The sequence below is a fragment of the Ceratotherium simum genome, chromosome 7 (assembly GCF_057802395.1).
Source record: "Ceratotherium simum simum isolate JZ-2026a chromosome 7, ASM5780239v1, whole genome shotgun sequence".
NCBI classification, from domain to species: domain Eukaryota; kingdom Metazoa; phylum Chordata; class Mammalia; order Perissodactyla; family Rhinocerotidae; genus Ceratotherium; species Ceratotherium simum.
Genome location: NC_141906.1, coordinates 80,283,043 through 80,299,512, shown reverse-complemented (window position 1 = coordinate 80,299,512; position 16,470 = coordinate 80,283,043). Strand labels below are relative to the sequence as shown.

The 16,470-nt window shown below is 37.4% G+C and overlaps 1 protein-coding gene across 5 annotated transcripts in view; it reads left to right on the top strand.

The window, feature by feature from the left end:
• ARHGAP32 (Rho GTPase activating protein 32) overlaps positions 1–16,470 on the top strand; it is a 322,445-nt gene that overhangs the window by 221,091 nt on the left and 84,884 nt on the right. For all 5 annotated transcript variants that reach the window (XM_087433924.1, XM_087433925.1, XM_087433926.1 and 2 more), the window contains 4 exons: positions 970–1,107; positions 3,223–3,315; positions 4,158–4,280; positions 5,819–5,896. In XM_087433924.1, coding sequence (XP_087290050.1) covers positions 970–1,107; positions 3,223–3,315; positions 4,158–4,280; positions 5,819–5,896 — 432 coding nt within the window. The remainder of the gene's footprint in view (positions 1–969; positions 1,108–3,222; positions 3,316–4,157; positions 4,281–5,818; positions 5,897–16,470) is intronic.

Sequence of the window (16,470 nt, the reverse complement as noted above, 5' to 3'; positions counted from 1 at the left end):
CTCTGCCCCATCTAACTGAGGCAAATGAAAAAGAGCTACAGTAAAAATGTTTTCTTTAATTCTGAGACGGTTGCTGCGGAGCCCTTTTCTCCCAGTCCCTCCAGATTTTTATGAGATGGAAACCTCCATATAAAATTAGATTAAATTGCAAAACTAAATGAGGTGCGTTTGGGACCTGTTCATCATTGCTGACCATGAGAGCTTTGGAAGGATTTTTGGCAGTGTGACCTGATAAGCTTTGTATTTTGTCTAGTGGGGGAGGAAGAAGGAGAGGAGATCAAAGGCAAAGAGTGCTAGCAATATTCCGGGTAAGAAATGATGTCAGTCCTTACTAAAGCTTGGGCTGTAAGAAGTGATAGATTCAAGAGAAAATTAGAAGACAGTATGTAATAAATATGTCTAGGAGTGGATTTTTGTTTTTAATGAGCTTGTGAGGTTGGTCAAGGAAAAGAAGAAAACCTGGGAAGTGGGGAGAGAGATAAGTTCTAGATGATACGTGCATATCGAATGTTTATAGAGGAAGACTTCAGTAGTTTTGATTTTCAGTATATTTCCAGTCTCAGTCACAGAAGATGTTGGTGATAACTGATCGATAACCTGGTTTTATTTTTCTTTAATTTTTGGCAATATTCTCTCACCCAAATTATTTTATGGTTCTTTCTGTGAGTTTAAGGTCACATGCTGTCTTACATCTAGCAGTTATTGTTGCCAAGGAAAGCCTGTGGACTCTGACCAGTGGTAGGAAGAGGGTTAGTGGAGAGTTCTATCTTATTTTCCATTATTGATCTTTTAATGTGCTTGAACTCACTAGAGTGTTTTAGAGTTTAACTATATACTGTCAAGTTAATAGAAGGTTTTCATTAGAAAATATAAAATCTCATGAATAAAATACTGTTATAGAATAAGGCCTGATTCATAAGCATTTCCTAATAGAGATGAATTATAGGAATCTTTTTTTCTTACCCATAGGGCAAAAGTTGGATTGTTAAAAGAAGTTATGAAGATTTTCGGGTACTTGATAAACATCTTCATTTGTGTATTTATGACCGACGATTCTCTCAGCTCTCAGAGCTTCCCCGTTCTGATACCCTGAAGGACAGTCCAGAGGTAAGCATTTAGTATTTTGCAGAAGTAATCACTATATATAAATTAGCAGAAATTTTTGTCTGTATACTAAATAAAAGCTTGTATTGAATACTCAGGATGATTCCTGAGATTATTATTTCATAACTGAAAATTTAGTAATGCTATGTAGGATGTTTAGAATTAAAGTAGATAATTTTATAAGAAAAAACTCAATTCATAATTTATAAATGGGTAATATATATGAGCAGACCATTCCTCAAAGAGTATAAAGTATGGAAGCAAAAATATCGAAAACCATTGACCTCTCTAATAATCAAAGAAATGCATATTAAAACCATTGACCTCTCTAATAGTCAAAGAAATGCATATTAAAACAATACTGGTTGCTTAGTTTATGATGGCAGGCTGTGTCTATGCACCTATCTCCACACCTGCCAAAAATGTCTAGTAAAAATATAAAAGATTTTAAGAAATTTTAAAAGAGAAGAGATTTTTTATAACATCAGAAAATAAAAAGAACCATCGGGGAACCAAAAATCATGAGGAACCTTTGAAAGTAGATGGGATAAGATTTATGGGAGTGATTGAAAATACAGCATAAAAGACATGTATGAGAGGACTGCAGAAGACAAACTTGCAATTTTAAATGTAAAAACTGAATAAACAAAATAGAAGAGCAAGCAGAGGGCTTTTAGAAGCATGGTCACTATCATCAAAGAGAAAGTGAGGCTATCACGTTCAAGAAATGAGAGCAGATTTTTATAAAAATATAAGTCAGATCTCAGAAATCAACAAATGATCTTTTAAATTAATTTTACTAATAGGAAACCTGAATAGCTGGACTGTGTACCAATGGACACATGTGAGGAGAGAGTAGTAAGCTGGGAGAGCAGGCTTTATGAGAGAACAGCCCCACAAGGGGTGGCAAGATCAAAAGTTGTAAGAGAACAGTTGGGAATCAGGGAGAATAGATCCAGAAGTTCCCTCTGCCCTGTCATAGGAGTTATAGGATAAGAGAGTGGGTGGAAGTAACTAAAAGTTAATATAAGAAAATTCCCTAAGCTAAAGAAAGGCATGTTTTCAGATTAAATGGGCCCATTAAGTGTTAAATCTAATGAGTAAAAAGACACATGTCTAGAAACATTGTAGTGGAATTTCAAAATGCCGAAATGGAAAGAAAACCCAAAAAGATTCCAGAGAGCAAAAAACAGATTTTTCTCAAAAGAGCAAGAATCGTATTGGCATTAGACTCCTTGGCAGCCACAATGAATGCATGAAAACAGTGCAAAATATCTTCCAAGTCTTGAGGGGAAGCCATTTGAAATCTATAATTAATTCCAAGACAATTAAGTGGGTGTGGCAAAGTAGAGACATTATCAGTCACCCAAGAACTGACAGTGCAGCAAGGTCTCAGGAATGTCTTAAAACCACAGATTCTTTTGTATGGTAGAAAACCTAGATGTCTCTCTATCTCCCTTTCCCATCTCTGCCTGTCTGTTACATTTTTCTCTCTTAGACTGTCTTAGAACATGGCCACCACCAACAGGTCCCAGCTGTTCATCTCTTTTTAAGACAGCAGCCAGTTTGAGCTGAAATTTTATATCACAATTCCTAATTCCTGCAGTAACCGTTGTTAGGCCAGTTAATGTTAGGTCTCCTTCATGGGCCAGGCACCTAACCCGTGATGGAGGATCATGTATGGACATGGCTGTCCTGCCACAGCCGAGTGCATGGAAGATTATAGCAGGTCGTGGAGAAAGAGTTTCAGAGAAGCAAGGGAAAGCTGGGCAGAAAAGCAAAGAATGTCTGCTATAATTATCTTTTTACATTTTCAGTACAGAAATAGAAAGGGAAAGCAATAAAATTAGAAGCTATAAAACAGTATGGCCCCTGATGATGAGGGGCTGAAAGTTCAAGTTCTACACAAGACAGGGAATTACTATGTAAGTGCCCATAGTTGCAGTTCGTGAAACTGTTAAGCCACTGTGAAGAATCCTTTTATAACTATTAAAATGACAACAAATCTGCAGGTGTTTTTTTCCCCAGAGAAAATCAATTTATACCAGTTCCTCTGACAGAGAGTGTAGTATATTTACTTTGAGTTACACTGAATCTTCTCTTTCTCTTGAACTCTAGTCAGTCACTCAGATGCTTATGGCCTACCTGTCCCGCCTTTCAGCTATTGCTGGCAACAAGATCAATTGTGGACCTGCCCTTACTTGGATGGAGGTATTATCTAATTCACCTCTTATTAAAGGTTATTTTTAAATTGTCTACTTAAGAATTTAATATTAATTTAATTTTGATAGCTATTGAGTTTCAAGAATTGAAGAAATGGAGTTTATTCTCATCATCTGAAAGGATAGATTTGTGATACATTAAAAATTTTTCATCTCAAATCTATCTTTGATAAGCCAGGAAACTGATTTTAATGTATTTTATAAATTATAGTGACATCTGTTATTTTGGTGTTTAATGTATTAATGTGTACAATTTAGCAAGGTGTTGACTTAGTAGCTGAAAATATTTTTCAGGTTATTTATGAATAAGAGACAATTACCCTTTTAAAGGGTTTTATTTAAGAATAAATCCTGAGTGATACAGTATCCAGTAAATATGTTAGGTGTTTCTCCTTAATTTGCATATGTCGAATTATATTATTCTCTTCTCCCAGTGGAAATTGGGAAGAGAGAATGGAAAGGAGAAATAATATAGAACTTAGAGCTAGGCCAACTTGCATTGAGATCTTGACTCTTCCCTTATTGGCTGTGTGATCTTGGATGAATCATTTAATCTCTTGTAAATTATATAACCTCTTTTAGCTCTAGCATCTTCGTCTTTAAATGATGGTAATGATGATAACTATCTTTTAGAGTTATGAGGATTAAATTAAATCATATATATTATATGCACAGCACGACTGGCATATATTAAGTACTCAATAAATAATAGTTTCTTTTTTAAAGATTCTTTGGGTTACAGTTTCTCTAAATCAAATTATATTATAGATAGTCAAACTTTGGCAAGTCCCATGTCTTTAGCCATCTCATAGTACATTTTCTTTGTTACAGATTGATAATAAAGGAAATCACCTTCTTGTTCATGAGGAATCATCCATTAACACTCCTGCTGTCGGTGCTGCTCACGTTATCAAGCGGTACACTGCTCGGGCCCCTGATGAATTGACCTTAGAGGTAAATGACTACAGATGCTATGTGTGAGCTCAGTCCCTGCTACCTTTCCAGCCTCATCTTTAACTTTTTAAATCATTTCCTCAATTAAAAGCATTAGATTTTTCCATACCCCGTTATTTTCCAGCCTTAGAATGCCATCTATTTTTATTTAAATGACTGTAATTATCCTTGAAAACTCAGCTTAAACGTCTCCCCTTTCCTCTAGGGAGTCATCCTTGATCCTCTTCTCTCTACTCCAGGCAGATACGTAACCCGCAGAAGCCTAGAGTGAATGTTGTTCTGAACTGTTCTCATGGCTTCTCTCTGACATATCACTTACTACATTCAATCATAATTGTTCTCCTGTTTGTCTCTGTGAGCTTCTTGAAAGCCAGGTCTCCGTCTTTTGTCTTTGTGTTTTTGGTACCCGAAAACGATACCCACTGATAACTTTCTTCTCGTTCAAAGATTGAGTTAAAGATGAAAAGTGAAATGAACATTTCTTGCGATCTGATGCAAAAGTAGGGGAATTGTTTCTTCCTTTAATTTTGGCTGATGACAGACAAAAAAAAATACTGACAGTAACTCAGTTTAAGAAAAAACAGTATAAATTTTTACTGTATAGATATTGAACTGTTCTCAAACTAAGTTTTTAGGTTGTGTACACAAAGGAGTGTAGGTCTTGAAAGATGCTGTGTCTGTTAGCAAATGTAGCTTTGTGAAGGTGCTTCTTTTGTGACTTGAAAAATTAGTTGTGAATATACGAAAAAATTCTTAAAGCAATATTGTATACATTAGTAACATTGCTCTAAAGTACTTAGTTGTGTTTTATTACAGAGATCATCACTTATTTTGATTGAAGAATATAACTTCCATTAAATATATTACTAAAAACTATTATTGTAATTTTTATATATGTGATTTTGTAAATGTTTGTATAAACTTCACTCTTTTAAAGTGAAGAAATGAAGCTATTTAGTGGAAATGTTATATTGTACCATCTATTGAAAGAAGTGTAGTTGTCCTCAAATTTTACACTTACAAAGAATAACCCAGTAATTGTAGACATCTTAGGCCTTTCCTGTGTGAGTAAATAAGGTATGTCAAGTACTAAACATAGTGCCGGGGACATGCACCAAGTGTCGTATGAATAGAAGCTGCTGTTGTTCTAAATATGAGTATTTAAAGCTGTCTTTTATAAGTGAATCTGATCACTTGTAGTGACAGCAGTGACAGAGTATTCTAACAGAAGCAGTGATGATGGTATGATGGCTAGCACTCAAAAATCTTGCACTATTAAATCTGGCTTCCTGAAGTTACTAAACATGTGTTAATTGGATTGCAGTCTTTCTACTGCTTAACTTTTGTAGACCTCTTTTTGACAAATTGTTAAGATTATTAAATTCTTTACCGAAAGAAGTGTTATGTTTTCCCAGAAATAATTCGCCAGAGAATGAGATAGTATTTATCTTTTGTTACAGTTCAGATTTAAATTCTAGACAATAACAATTGGTTTAAAATTTGACTAAAAACATTTCACTTAAAATTTTTTCTCCTAGGTTGGAGACATTGTTTCTGTTATTGACATGCCCCCAAAAGTGTTAAGCACATGGTGGAGAGGCAAGCATGGATTTCAGGTAGGCAACAAAGAATTAGGTGTGAAGAGTTCAAAGAACGGTTTTTCTTTATTCCTCAGTAATATTTCTGTTTACGGAGTGTATTGGCAATGGACTTTGTCATCAGAAATTTTGTTTGCAATGATAGAAGAATGTAGATAATATTAGACTTGGATTTCCTTTTCTAGTTACTGTTGTGGTTGTTTTTATCTTCTCTAAATGGTGACATAGCCAAAGTATGAGCAGAATCACATGCCTGATGACCACTTTTAGCTTATCAGGCCTGTGACTCTGCCTTGCTTTTAAAATTGATTTTTTCTTTTCTTTTCTTTTTTTTTTTTGGTGAGGAAAACTGGCCCTGAGCTAACACCTGTGCCAGTCATCCTCCATTTTGCATGTGGGATGCTGCCACAGCATGGCTTGATGAGTGGTATATGTCCACGCCCAGGATCCAAACCTGTGAACCCTGGGTCGCCAAAGTGGAGCATGTGAACACAGCCACTATGCCACTGGGCCAGCCCCTTAATATTGATTTTAAAGCATGATTCACATATATTTTTTTCTCTAGAATTAAGTCAGTTTGATCAACATTTTTCTTTAAAAATGCATTGTAACTGTTAATGTAAACAATGTATTAATTGCAGAACAGCCACAGAATCTAAAATCTCATTTCTTTTTCCATATATGACTGAATAATTTGAGACCCGATAGTGGCATTTTTTAGATTGGCACTAATTTCCGTATGATAGATAGGTTTTCTTTTATCTTTTGCAACTACCAAAAGAAGAGCATCTGAAAATCCCCTAAAATTGTGTTCTTAATATATAACCTGTGGTTTTTTGTGGTCTATTTATGAAAATGTTTTTTATTAAAAAATAATCATGTAGTTTACAACAGTATAGCATGGGGGTTAAGAGTGTGGGCTCTGGTGCCAGATTGCCTGGGTTGTAATCCGGTGTTATCTTGAGTAAGTTATTTTACTTTTCTATGCCTCAGTTTCCCCATTTGTAAAGTGGGAATTGTAGGACTATTCTTTACCTCATAACCTTATCAGGAAGATTAAATGTGTGAGGGTAAAATATGTACTTAGATCAGGCCTGAGGCATATTTTTCACTCAATAAATGTTGATTTTTAAGTTTCAATAATTCTGCTTTTTATTTTACAAATTTAGTTTTATCTATCTCTTTATCCATGAAAAAAGCATCTACAGGGTCCGGCCCCATGGCTTAGCAGTTAAGTGCGCGCGCTCCGCTGCTGGCGGCCCGGGTCCAGATCCCGGGTGCGCACTGATGCATCACTTGTCAGGCCATGCTGAGGCGGCGTCCCATATAAAGTGGAGGAAGATGGGCACAGATATTAGCCCAGGGCCAGTCTTCCTCAGCAAGAAGAGGAGGATTGGCGTGGATGTTAGCTCAGGGCTGATCTTCCTCACAAAAAAAAAAAAAAAAGCATCTACAACAGTTTAACTTGATGGTTAAAACCAGAAAAATCACAGCCATGTTACCCCACAAATTTTCTTGTTTGTACAGTTGGGGTCTTCCTTTATCTGTGCTCTGATTTTCTTAATTTCTATGAGTAATTGGTGCTTTGATTAAATATAAAACTAAATAGAAGACTGGAGTTAACTTTTTTCCAATTAAGGGGTCAGTTCTCCATGTTCATGGAAATGAGCTATAAACTTTAGGGTCTCAAAGATGATCAAAAATAAATTTGACTTTAAAATGACAGTTTGGTCTTCATATTATACTTTTCTTAAGTCACTTGCTTTCTTTGGACTTTAGTTTCTTCCTAATTAGGGAGTTCCACTTAAAATCCCTCTAGTCCTTCTCAACATTTTATTTATTGCAGTCATATTGGATTATAACATTATATAAATTTCAGGTGTAGGTCATGATATTTCAGCTTCTGTGTATACATTACATTGTGTTCACCACCAAAAGCCTAGTTGCCATCCGTCACCATACAAATGTACCCCTTGAACCCTTTTTGCCCTATCCCCACTCCCTTCCCCACTGGTAACCACCAGTCTGTTCTCTGTATCTGTCTGTTTGTTGTTGTTTTATCTTCCACATATGAGTGAAATCATATGGAATTTGTCTTTCTCCATCTGACTTATTTTGCTTAGCATAATACCATTAAGGGACATCCATGTTGTCACAAATGGCAAGGTTTCATCTTTTTTGTGGTTGTGTAGTATTCCATTGTACGCGCGCATGTGTGTGTGTGTGTGTGTGTGTGTGTATGAAATCTTTATCCATTCATCTGTCAGTGGGGATTTAGGTTGTGTTGAAGTCTTGGCTATTGTCAATAATGCTGCAGTGAACATAGGGGTGCATATATCTTTTTGAATTAGTATTTTAATGTTCTTTGGGTAGATACTCAGAAGTGGAATAGCTGGACCATATGGTAGTTGTATTTTTAATTTTTTGAGGAATCTCCATATTGTTTTCCATAGTGGCTGTATCAGTTTACATTCCCACCAGCAGTGTACGAGGCTTCCCTTTTCTCCAGATCCTCTCCAACATTTTTTTATTTCTTGTCTTTTTAGTAATAGCCATTCTGATTGGCACGAACTGATTGATATCTCCTGGTGGTTTTGATTTGCATTTCCCTAATCGTTAGTTATGTTGAACATCTTTTCATGTGCCTTTTGTCCATCTGTATATTGTCTTTGGAAAAATGTCTGTTCAGATCCTCTGCCCATTTTTTCATTGGGGTTTTTTTTTTCTTTGGTTGTATGAGTTCTTTATATATTTTGGATATTAAACTCTTATCAGATATATGATTTGCAAATATCTTCTCCCAGTTGTTGGGTTGTCTCTTTGTTTTCTTGATGATTTTCTTTGCTGTGCGCAAGCTTTTTAGTCTGACGTAATCCCATTTGTTTATTTTGTCTTTTGCTTCTCTTGCCTGAGTAGACATGGTATTCAAAATATACTGCTAAGACCGATGTCAGAGTGTGTACTGCCTATGTTTTCTTCTAGGAGTTTTATGGTTTCAGGTCTTGCATTTAAGTCCTTAAATCATTTTAAGTTTATTTTTGTGTGTGGTGTAAAATAGTGGTTTAGTTTCATTCTTTTGTGTGTGGCTGTCCAGTTTTTCCAGCACCACTTATGGAAGAGACTTTCCTTTCTCCATTATATGTACTTGGCTCCTTTGTTGAAGATTAGCTGTCCATAGATACGTGGTGTTATTTCTGGGCTCTCAATTCTGTTCCATTGATCTGTGTGTCTGTTTTTCTGCCAGTACCATGCTGTTTTGATTACTACAGCTTTGTAGTATACTTTGAAGTCAGAGATGGTGATACCCCCAGCTTTGTTCTTTTTTCTCAGGATTGCTTTGGCTATTTGGGGTCTTTTGTTGTTCCATATAAATTTTAGGATTCTTTGTTCTTTTTTCATGAAAAATGTCATTGGGTCTTTGATTATCGATTGCATTGAATCTGTAGATTGCTTTAAGTAGTATGGACGTTTTAGCTATGTTAATTCTTCCAATCTGTGAACACAGAATATCTTTCCATTTCTTCGTGTCTTCTTCAATTTCTTTCAACATTGTTTTGTAGTTTTCAGTGTACAGATCTTTCACTTCCTTGGTTAACTTTATTCCTAGGTATTTTATTCTTTTTGTTGGAATTGTAAATGGGATTGTATTCTTGATTTCTCTTTCTGCTATTTTCTTGTTAGTGTATAGAAATGCAACTGATTTTTGTGTGTTGATTTTGTACCCTGCAACTTTACTTTATTGGTTTACTATTTCTAATAGTTTTTTTGGTGGATTCTGTAGGGTTTTCTATATATAAAGTCATGTCATCTGCAAATTTTACTTTTTCCTTTCCAATTTGAACCCCTTTTATTTCTTTTTCTTGCCTAATTGCTCTGGCTAAAACTTCCAATACTATGTTGAATAAGAGTGGCAAAAGTGGGAATCCTTGTCTTGTTCCTGTTCTTAGAGGAATAGCTTCCAGTTTTTCACCATTGAGTATGATGTTAGCTGTGGTTTTGTCATATATGGCCTTTATTATGTTGAGGTACTTTCCTTCTTTACCCCTTTTATTCAGAGTTTTTATCATAAATGGATGCTGAATCTTGTCAAATGCCATCTCTGCATCAATTGAGATGATCTTGTGATTTCCATTCCTCATTTTGTTAATGTGGTGTATCACATTGATTCATTTGAGATGTTGAACCATCCTTGTATCACTGGAATGAATCCACTTGCATGTGGTGTATGATCTTTAATGTATCGTTATATTTTATTTGCTAATATCTTGTTGAGGGTTTTTGCATCTATGTTCATCAGTGATATTGGCCTTTAATTTTCTTTTTTTGTGTTGTCCTTGTCTGGTTTTGGTATCAGGGTAATGTTGGCCTCGTAAAATGAGTTAGGAAGTGTACACTCCTCTTCAATTTTTTGGAAGAGTTTGAGAAGGATAGGTATTAAATCTTTGAATGTTTGGTAGAATTCACCAGGGAAGCTGTCTGGTCCTGGACTTTTGTTCTTTGGGAGGTTTTTGATCACTGTTTCAATCTCCTTACTAGTGATAGGTCTATTCAAATTCTCTATTTCTTCTTGATTCAGTTTTGGAAGATTGTATGATTCTAAGAATTTGTCTATTTCTTCTAGATTATCCAATTTGATGGTGTATAGCTTTTCATAGTATTCTCTGATACTCCTTTGTATTTCTGTGGTATCCATTGTAATTCCTCCTCTTTAATTTCTGATTTTATTTATTTGAGCCCTCTTTCTTTTTTTCTTGGTGAGTCTAGCTAAAAGTTTGTCAATTTTGTGTTATTTCACAGGACAGGCTTTTAACTTCGTTGATGTTTTCTATTCTCTTTTTAATCTCTATTTCATTTCTTTCTGCTCTGATTTTTAATTTTATTTATTTATTTTTTCCTCCAAAACCCCAGTAGATAGTTGTATGTCATAGCTACACATCCTTCTAGTTGGTGTATGTGGGACGCGGCCTCAGCATGGCCGGAGAAGTGGTGCGTCTGTGCGCGCCCAGGATCCGAACCTGGGCCGCCAGTAGCGGAGCGCGCGCACTTAACTGCTAAGCCACGGGGCCGGCCCTCTGCTCTGATTTTTATTATTTCCTTCCTTCTACTGATTTTAGGTTTCTTTTGTTCTTTTTTCTAATTCCTTTAGGTGTAACATTAGATTGTTTATTTGAGATTTTTCTTGTTTTTTGAGGTAGGCTTGTATTGCTATAAACTTACCTCTTTAGTACCATTTTTGCTGTATCCCATAGATTTTGGTATGTCTTACTCTCATTTTCATTTGTCTCCAGGTATTTTTTGATTTCTCATTTGCTTTCGTTGTAGGCCCAATAGTTGTTCCATAGCATTTTGTTTAATCTCCATGTATTTGTGACTTTTCCAATTTTCTTCTGCTAGTTGATTTCCAGTTTCATACCATTGTGGTAGGAAAAGATGTTTGATAGTATTTCAGTCTTCTTAAATTTATTGAGACTTGTTCTGTGGCCTAACATGTGATCTGTCTTGGAGACTGTTACATGTGCATTTGAAAAGAGTGTGTATTCTGCTGATTTTAAATGAGATGTTCTGTATATATCTATTAAGTCCACCTGGTCTAATGTATTATTTAAGGTCAGTATTTCCTTATTGATCTTTTGTCTGGGTGATCTATCTGTTGATGTAAGTGGGGTGTTAAAGTCCCCTACTATTATTGTGTTACTGTCAATTTCTCCTCTTATGTCTGTTAATATTTGCTTTATGTATTTAGGTATGTAGATAGTATTTGGGTGCATAGATATTTACAAGTGTTATATCCTCTTGTTGGATTATTCCCTTTATCATTATGGTTGCCTTTCTTTGCCTTTGTTATGATCTTTGTTTTAAAGTCTATTTTGTATGATATAAGTATTACTACCTCAGCTTTTTTTCATTTCCATTTGCATGGAATATCTTTTTCCATCCCTTCACTTTCAGTTTGTGAGTGTCTAGGTCTGAATTGTGTCTCTTGTATACAGCATATATGGATCTTGTTTTATTATCTATTTAGCCACCCTATTTCTTTTGATTGGAGCATTTAGTTCATTTATATTTAAAGTAATTATTGGTAGGTATGTACTCATTGCTATTTTGTTACTTTTTTTCTGGATATTTTTGTAGGTCTTCTCTGTTCCTTTCTTCTTCTCTTGCTCTCTAACCTTGTGATTTGATGACTTTCTGTATATCCCTTAACCTCTTGTTGTACATATAGATGATTTTAGTAATTTTATCTTTTTACCTTTATACTAGCTTTATAGATGGTTGATCCACTACCTTTACAGTATGTTTGCCTTTACCCTGTATTTTTTCTTTGATAATTTTATTATTTCTATTAGTGTCCTTTTCTTTTCCACTTAAAGAAGTTTCTTTAACATTCCTTGTAAGGCCTATTTTGTGGTGATGAACTCCTTTAGTTTTTGCTTGTCTGGAAAACTCTTTATCTCTCTTTCCATTCTGAATGATAACTTTGCCAAGTAGAGAATTCTTGGTTGTAGGTTTTTTCCTTTCAGCACTTTTAAGTATATCATGCCACTCCCTTCTAGCCTGTAAGTTTTCTGCTGAGAAGTCAACTGATAGCCTTATGGGGTTCTCTTTGTATGTAACTTGTTGCTTTTCTCCTGGGACTTTTAAGATGCTCTCTTTATCTTTATTTCTTGACATTTTAGTTATAATGTGTCTTGATGTGGGCCTCTTTGGGTTCATTTTGTTTGGTACTCTTTGTGCCTTCTGTACTTGGGTGTCTGTTTCCTTCCCCAGGTTAGGGAAGTTTTCAGCTGTTATTTCTTCAAATAAGTTCTCTGCCCCTTTGTCTCTCTTTTCTCCTTCTGGGACACCTGTAATGTGAATATTAGTATGCTTGATGTTTTCCCAGAGGTCCCTTAAACTGTCCTTGTTTTCTGTTCAGCTTGTGTGATTTCGTCTACTCTGTCATCTAGATTGCTGATCCATTCTTCTGTGTCATCTGCTCTGCTTTTGATTCCCTCTAGTCATTTTTTTCATCTCAATTATTGTATTCTCCAGCTCTTATTGTTTTCTTTTTGTTTGTTTTTTTTTTTTTGGCTGAGGAATATTTGCCCTGAGCTAACATCTGTTGCCAGTCTTCCTCTTTTTTTGCTTGAGGAAGATTAGCCCTCAGCTAACATCTGTGCCAGTCTTCCTCTATTTTGTATGTGGGTTACCGCCACAGCATGGCAGATGAGTGGTGTGGGTCCGCGCCTGGGATTCAAACCTGTGAACTCGGGCCGCTGAAGCGCAGTGCGCCAAACTTAACCACTAGGCCACGGGGCTGGCCCCTTTATTGGTTCTCTTTTATATTTTCTAATTCTTTTTTGAAGTTCTCACTGTGTTCATCAGTTCTATAGAGTTCAGTGAGCTTTCTTATACTGTTACTTTGTGTTTTTTATCAGTTAGATTGTTTATATCTGTTTTATTCAGTTGTTTTTCTGAGGATTTGTCCTGTTCTTTTATTTGGAGCTTATTCCTCCGTCTCCTCATTTTTCCTACTTTTCTGTATTTATTTCTATGTATTAGAGAGATCAGCTACATCTCCCAATCTTGGAAATGTGGACTTACGTAGGAGACATCTTATGGGGCCCAGCAGCATGCTCCCCTTTCGTCCCTTGTGCTAAATGCTCCAGAGGTGTCCCCTGTGTGTGCTGCTGTTGCTACAGGTGCACGGATAGGTGGGGTAGCCCCCTAGTATCGCTGGTTGTGGGGTCTAGTGGCGCATGACCTCTGTGAGCTCACTGGTGGGTGGGGCAGGTCCCCAGTATGGCTGGTTTGTAGGCCCTGGGTTGTGCAACTGCTCCCAGCTCCCAGTGCGGCTGGCTGTGTGGCCCAAGGCTGCTTCTAGCTCATTGGTGGGCCAGCCAGGCCCCTAGTGCAGCCAGCTGCATGGCCTGCAGCTGCTGCTAGCTCACTAGCAAGTAGGCCAGGTCCCTGGTGCACCTGGGTGTATGCCTGGCATCTCGGCTGCTGCTGGCTCACTCTTGGGCAGGGTGGGCCTTTGGTGTAGGCTGTCTATGTGACCCAACATTGCATAACTGCCCTCGCACACTGGTGGGCAGGGCAGGCCTCTGGTACAGGCTGACTGTGCAGCCCGGGGGGTATGCAACTGCAACGCTGCGCTGGGGGCTGGGAAGGTCCCCGGCACAGCAGCGCAGGACCATTTCAGGAGCGTTGATGGGCAGGGCAGATCCCTGTGTGGCTGGTTGCGAGGCCCTGTGGTGCAAGTTTGCTGTGGGCTCGCTGGTGGGCGGGGCACTCCCTGAGGCTGGCTGCCTGTACTGCCTGACTGGGCTCCTTTGCCTCAGGTGCTCTAGTGGGTGCAGCAAACCCCTGTTAACAGGCCAGAGGAGAGATTCTAAAATGGTGCTGCTGGCATCTGTGTTAGTACGGCTGAGCTAGGTCACAAAAATGGCTGCTGCCAGCATCTCAATCCCTCAGGGGGAGTACCTGGCTTCCTCCTTTCTCTCCAGGATGGGCTTTGAGCTTAGTAAGTGAGTCTCTTTTACCAGTGGACTATGCACTTTTCTATCTGGTGTTTTTGTGCTGGCTTCTGGGTCGAGTGAGTATGTGCGTGGGCCCTTTTAGAGCAGGTTTTCCTTTCCCTGAAGTTCTGTAGTTTCCTGGGCACATTCCCCTTGATTTTCAAAGCCAGGTCTTTTGGGGTCTCATCTCTCTTCTTCTGGATCTGAGGCCTAGTGTGCAGTTTGAACCCCTCGCTCCTGCAGGAAAAGCTCCGAATCTTTGAGATCATTCCCGACTGTGAAGTGCCGTGGCTAGGGTGTGTTTTTTTCCTCAGCAGGACTTTGTCTCTGCTTCTTCCATCCATCTGGGTGGTGTCGCTTGTGGTGGAGGTTCTTTTCATTTGGTTTCCAGAGATCTTTCAGAGGAAATTGTTGCATATGTAGTTGTAGGTTTGTTGTGTCCATGGGAGGAGGCGAGGTCAGGATCCTACTATACCACCATCTTCCAAAACCTCTTTTCAACTTTTTAAATTCTGTGATTGTAACAGTGGTGGCAGGTTTTCCCTTCTTTCATGTAACAAATATTTATTGAGTAGTGACTCTGTGCTAGGTACGGTTTTATCTTCCTAGGTCTTTTATTTAGAGTTACACAAATTAGTTTATTGCCTAAACAAACTAATTCTTTTAAATATTAGTATAAATTAACTAGTTAAAAACTAATTTATTGCCAAAACAAATTGTGTAAAATAAAAACAGGTTTTTAAACTTCAAGGATTGATTTGTAATTGATAATGAAGATTTTTCATATAGGAAGGCTATTTTTCATCTTGATTTGTCTTGTAAAGGCAGTGTTATGTGTTTAGATAATGTTAGAGTATACTTGTGAGAAGGAGAGTTGATTTGGGCGAGTGGGGCGCCCATAAAACCTGGAACAGGTCTTTAAATGTCACTGTCAAAAGTTCACTTTAAAAAGGAATCAGTACTTGAAGGAAAGAATCCACACAGTTCACTTTTCCTTGTTCCTGACACTAGTCCCAGAGTGCCTCGTGGTTGATCGCAGGGGAAGGTGTGAATGGGAAGCCATGTATGTATCATCTGTTATGTGCAAAGTGTTACTGGGCATTTTATACACAATGTCTTGCTTAATCTTTTCAAACTTCAAGGTAGTTATTATCCCTCATTTTATGGAGAGGAAACAGTTTTGAGAGGGTTAATAAACAGCCAAGATGCCATATCAGTAAGCGATGGAGTAGGGACTCAAATTCAAGTCTGCTCAATCACACTGTCTGAAGAGCATGATTTCTACATTTACTCTCATGTTACTTTTCTTTACCTCAGCTTTCTGCCCTGTGGAAAGGAACATCTTTCTTTCCCAGCCAGCAAGGAATGTTGTAAAGGGTAAGCAGCTGCGGACTGCAAAGCGTTAGATTTATTGGTGGAAACATTGCTATCACCATGTGTTATGTTTTTATGTGATGATTTATATATTGTATCTGGGGGAAAACGCCTCTTCAGGTTCTTTGTGATGTTCTCTACTCTTGTTAGGTATTTTAAATTGTGAGCATATGCCCTTCCTTCCTCAAATATTCTGTTGAGAGAGGAAGATAATCATAATTTATTCCATGTATATGATAACTGTAGATCAAATCCCTTTAGTATCCTGATTTTTAAGTTTGAAATAACTGTAATAATGGCTTAGTCTGTTGGTTTTCATAATTTCTTTTAAACCCAGTGGAATTGTTAATAAAATAGAATCTTACACAGAACCTCAATGTGAGGAAAGGTAACAGTGGAGCTACCCTAGTTAGTTAAAGTCGGGCACCCTGGGCCGTATGCCCCTGTGAAGCGTGCCTGGTCGACCTACCTTAGGCCTCTTGCAGCATCTCAGAGAGGCCTCAGTAGAGCTGTGTACAAGCAGCACCCCTGGAAAACCACTAGTTTAGGTTACTAGTAGACCTTACTTTATGTAGTGGATATGTTACATCAAAGGCTGTTTTATAATTTTAATTTTTAAAAGCCAGTTATTCTAAAAGTATTAGAGAAACTTGTTCTTCATAAGAACATTTTTTATCTGACTCCTTCTAGAAGGATTATATTCAGATATCTTTATTT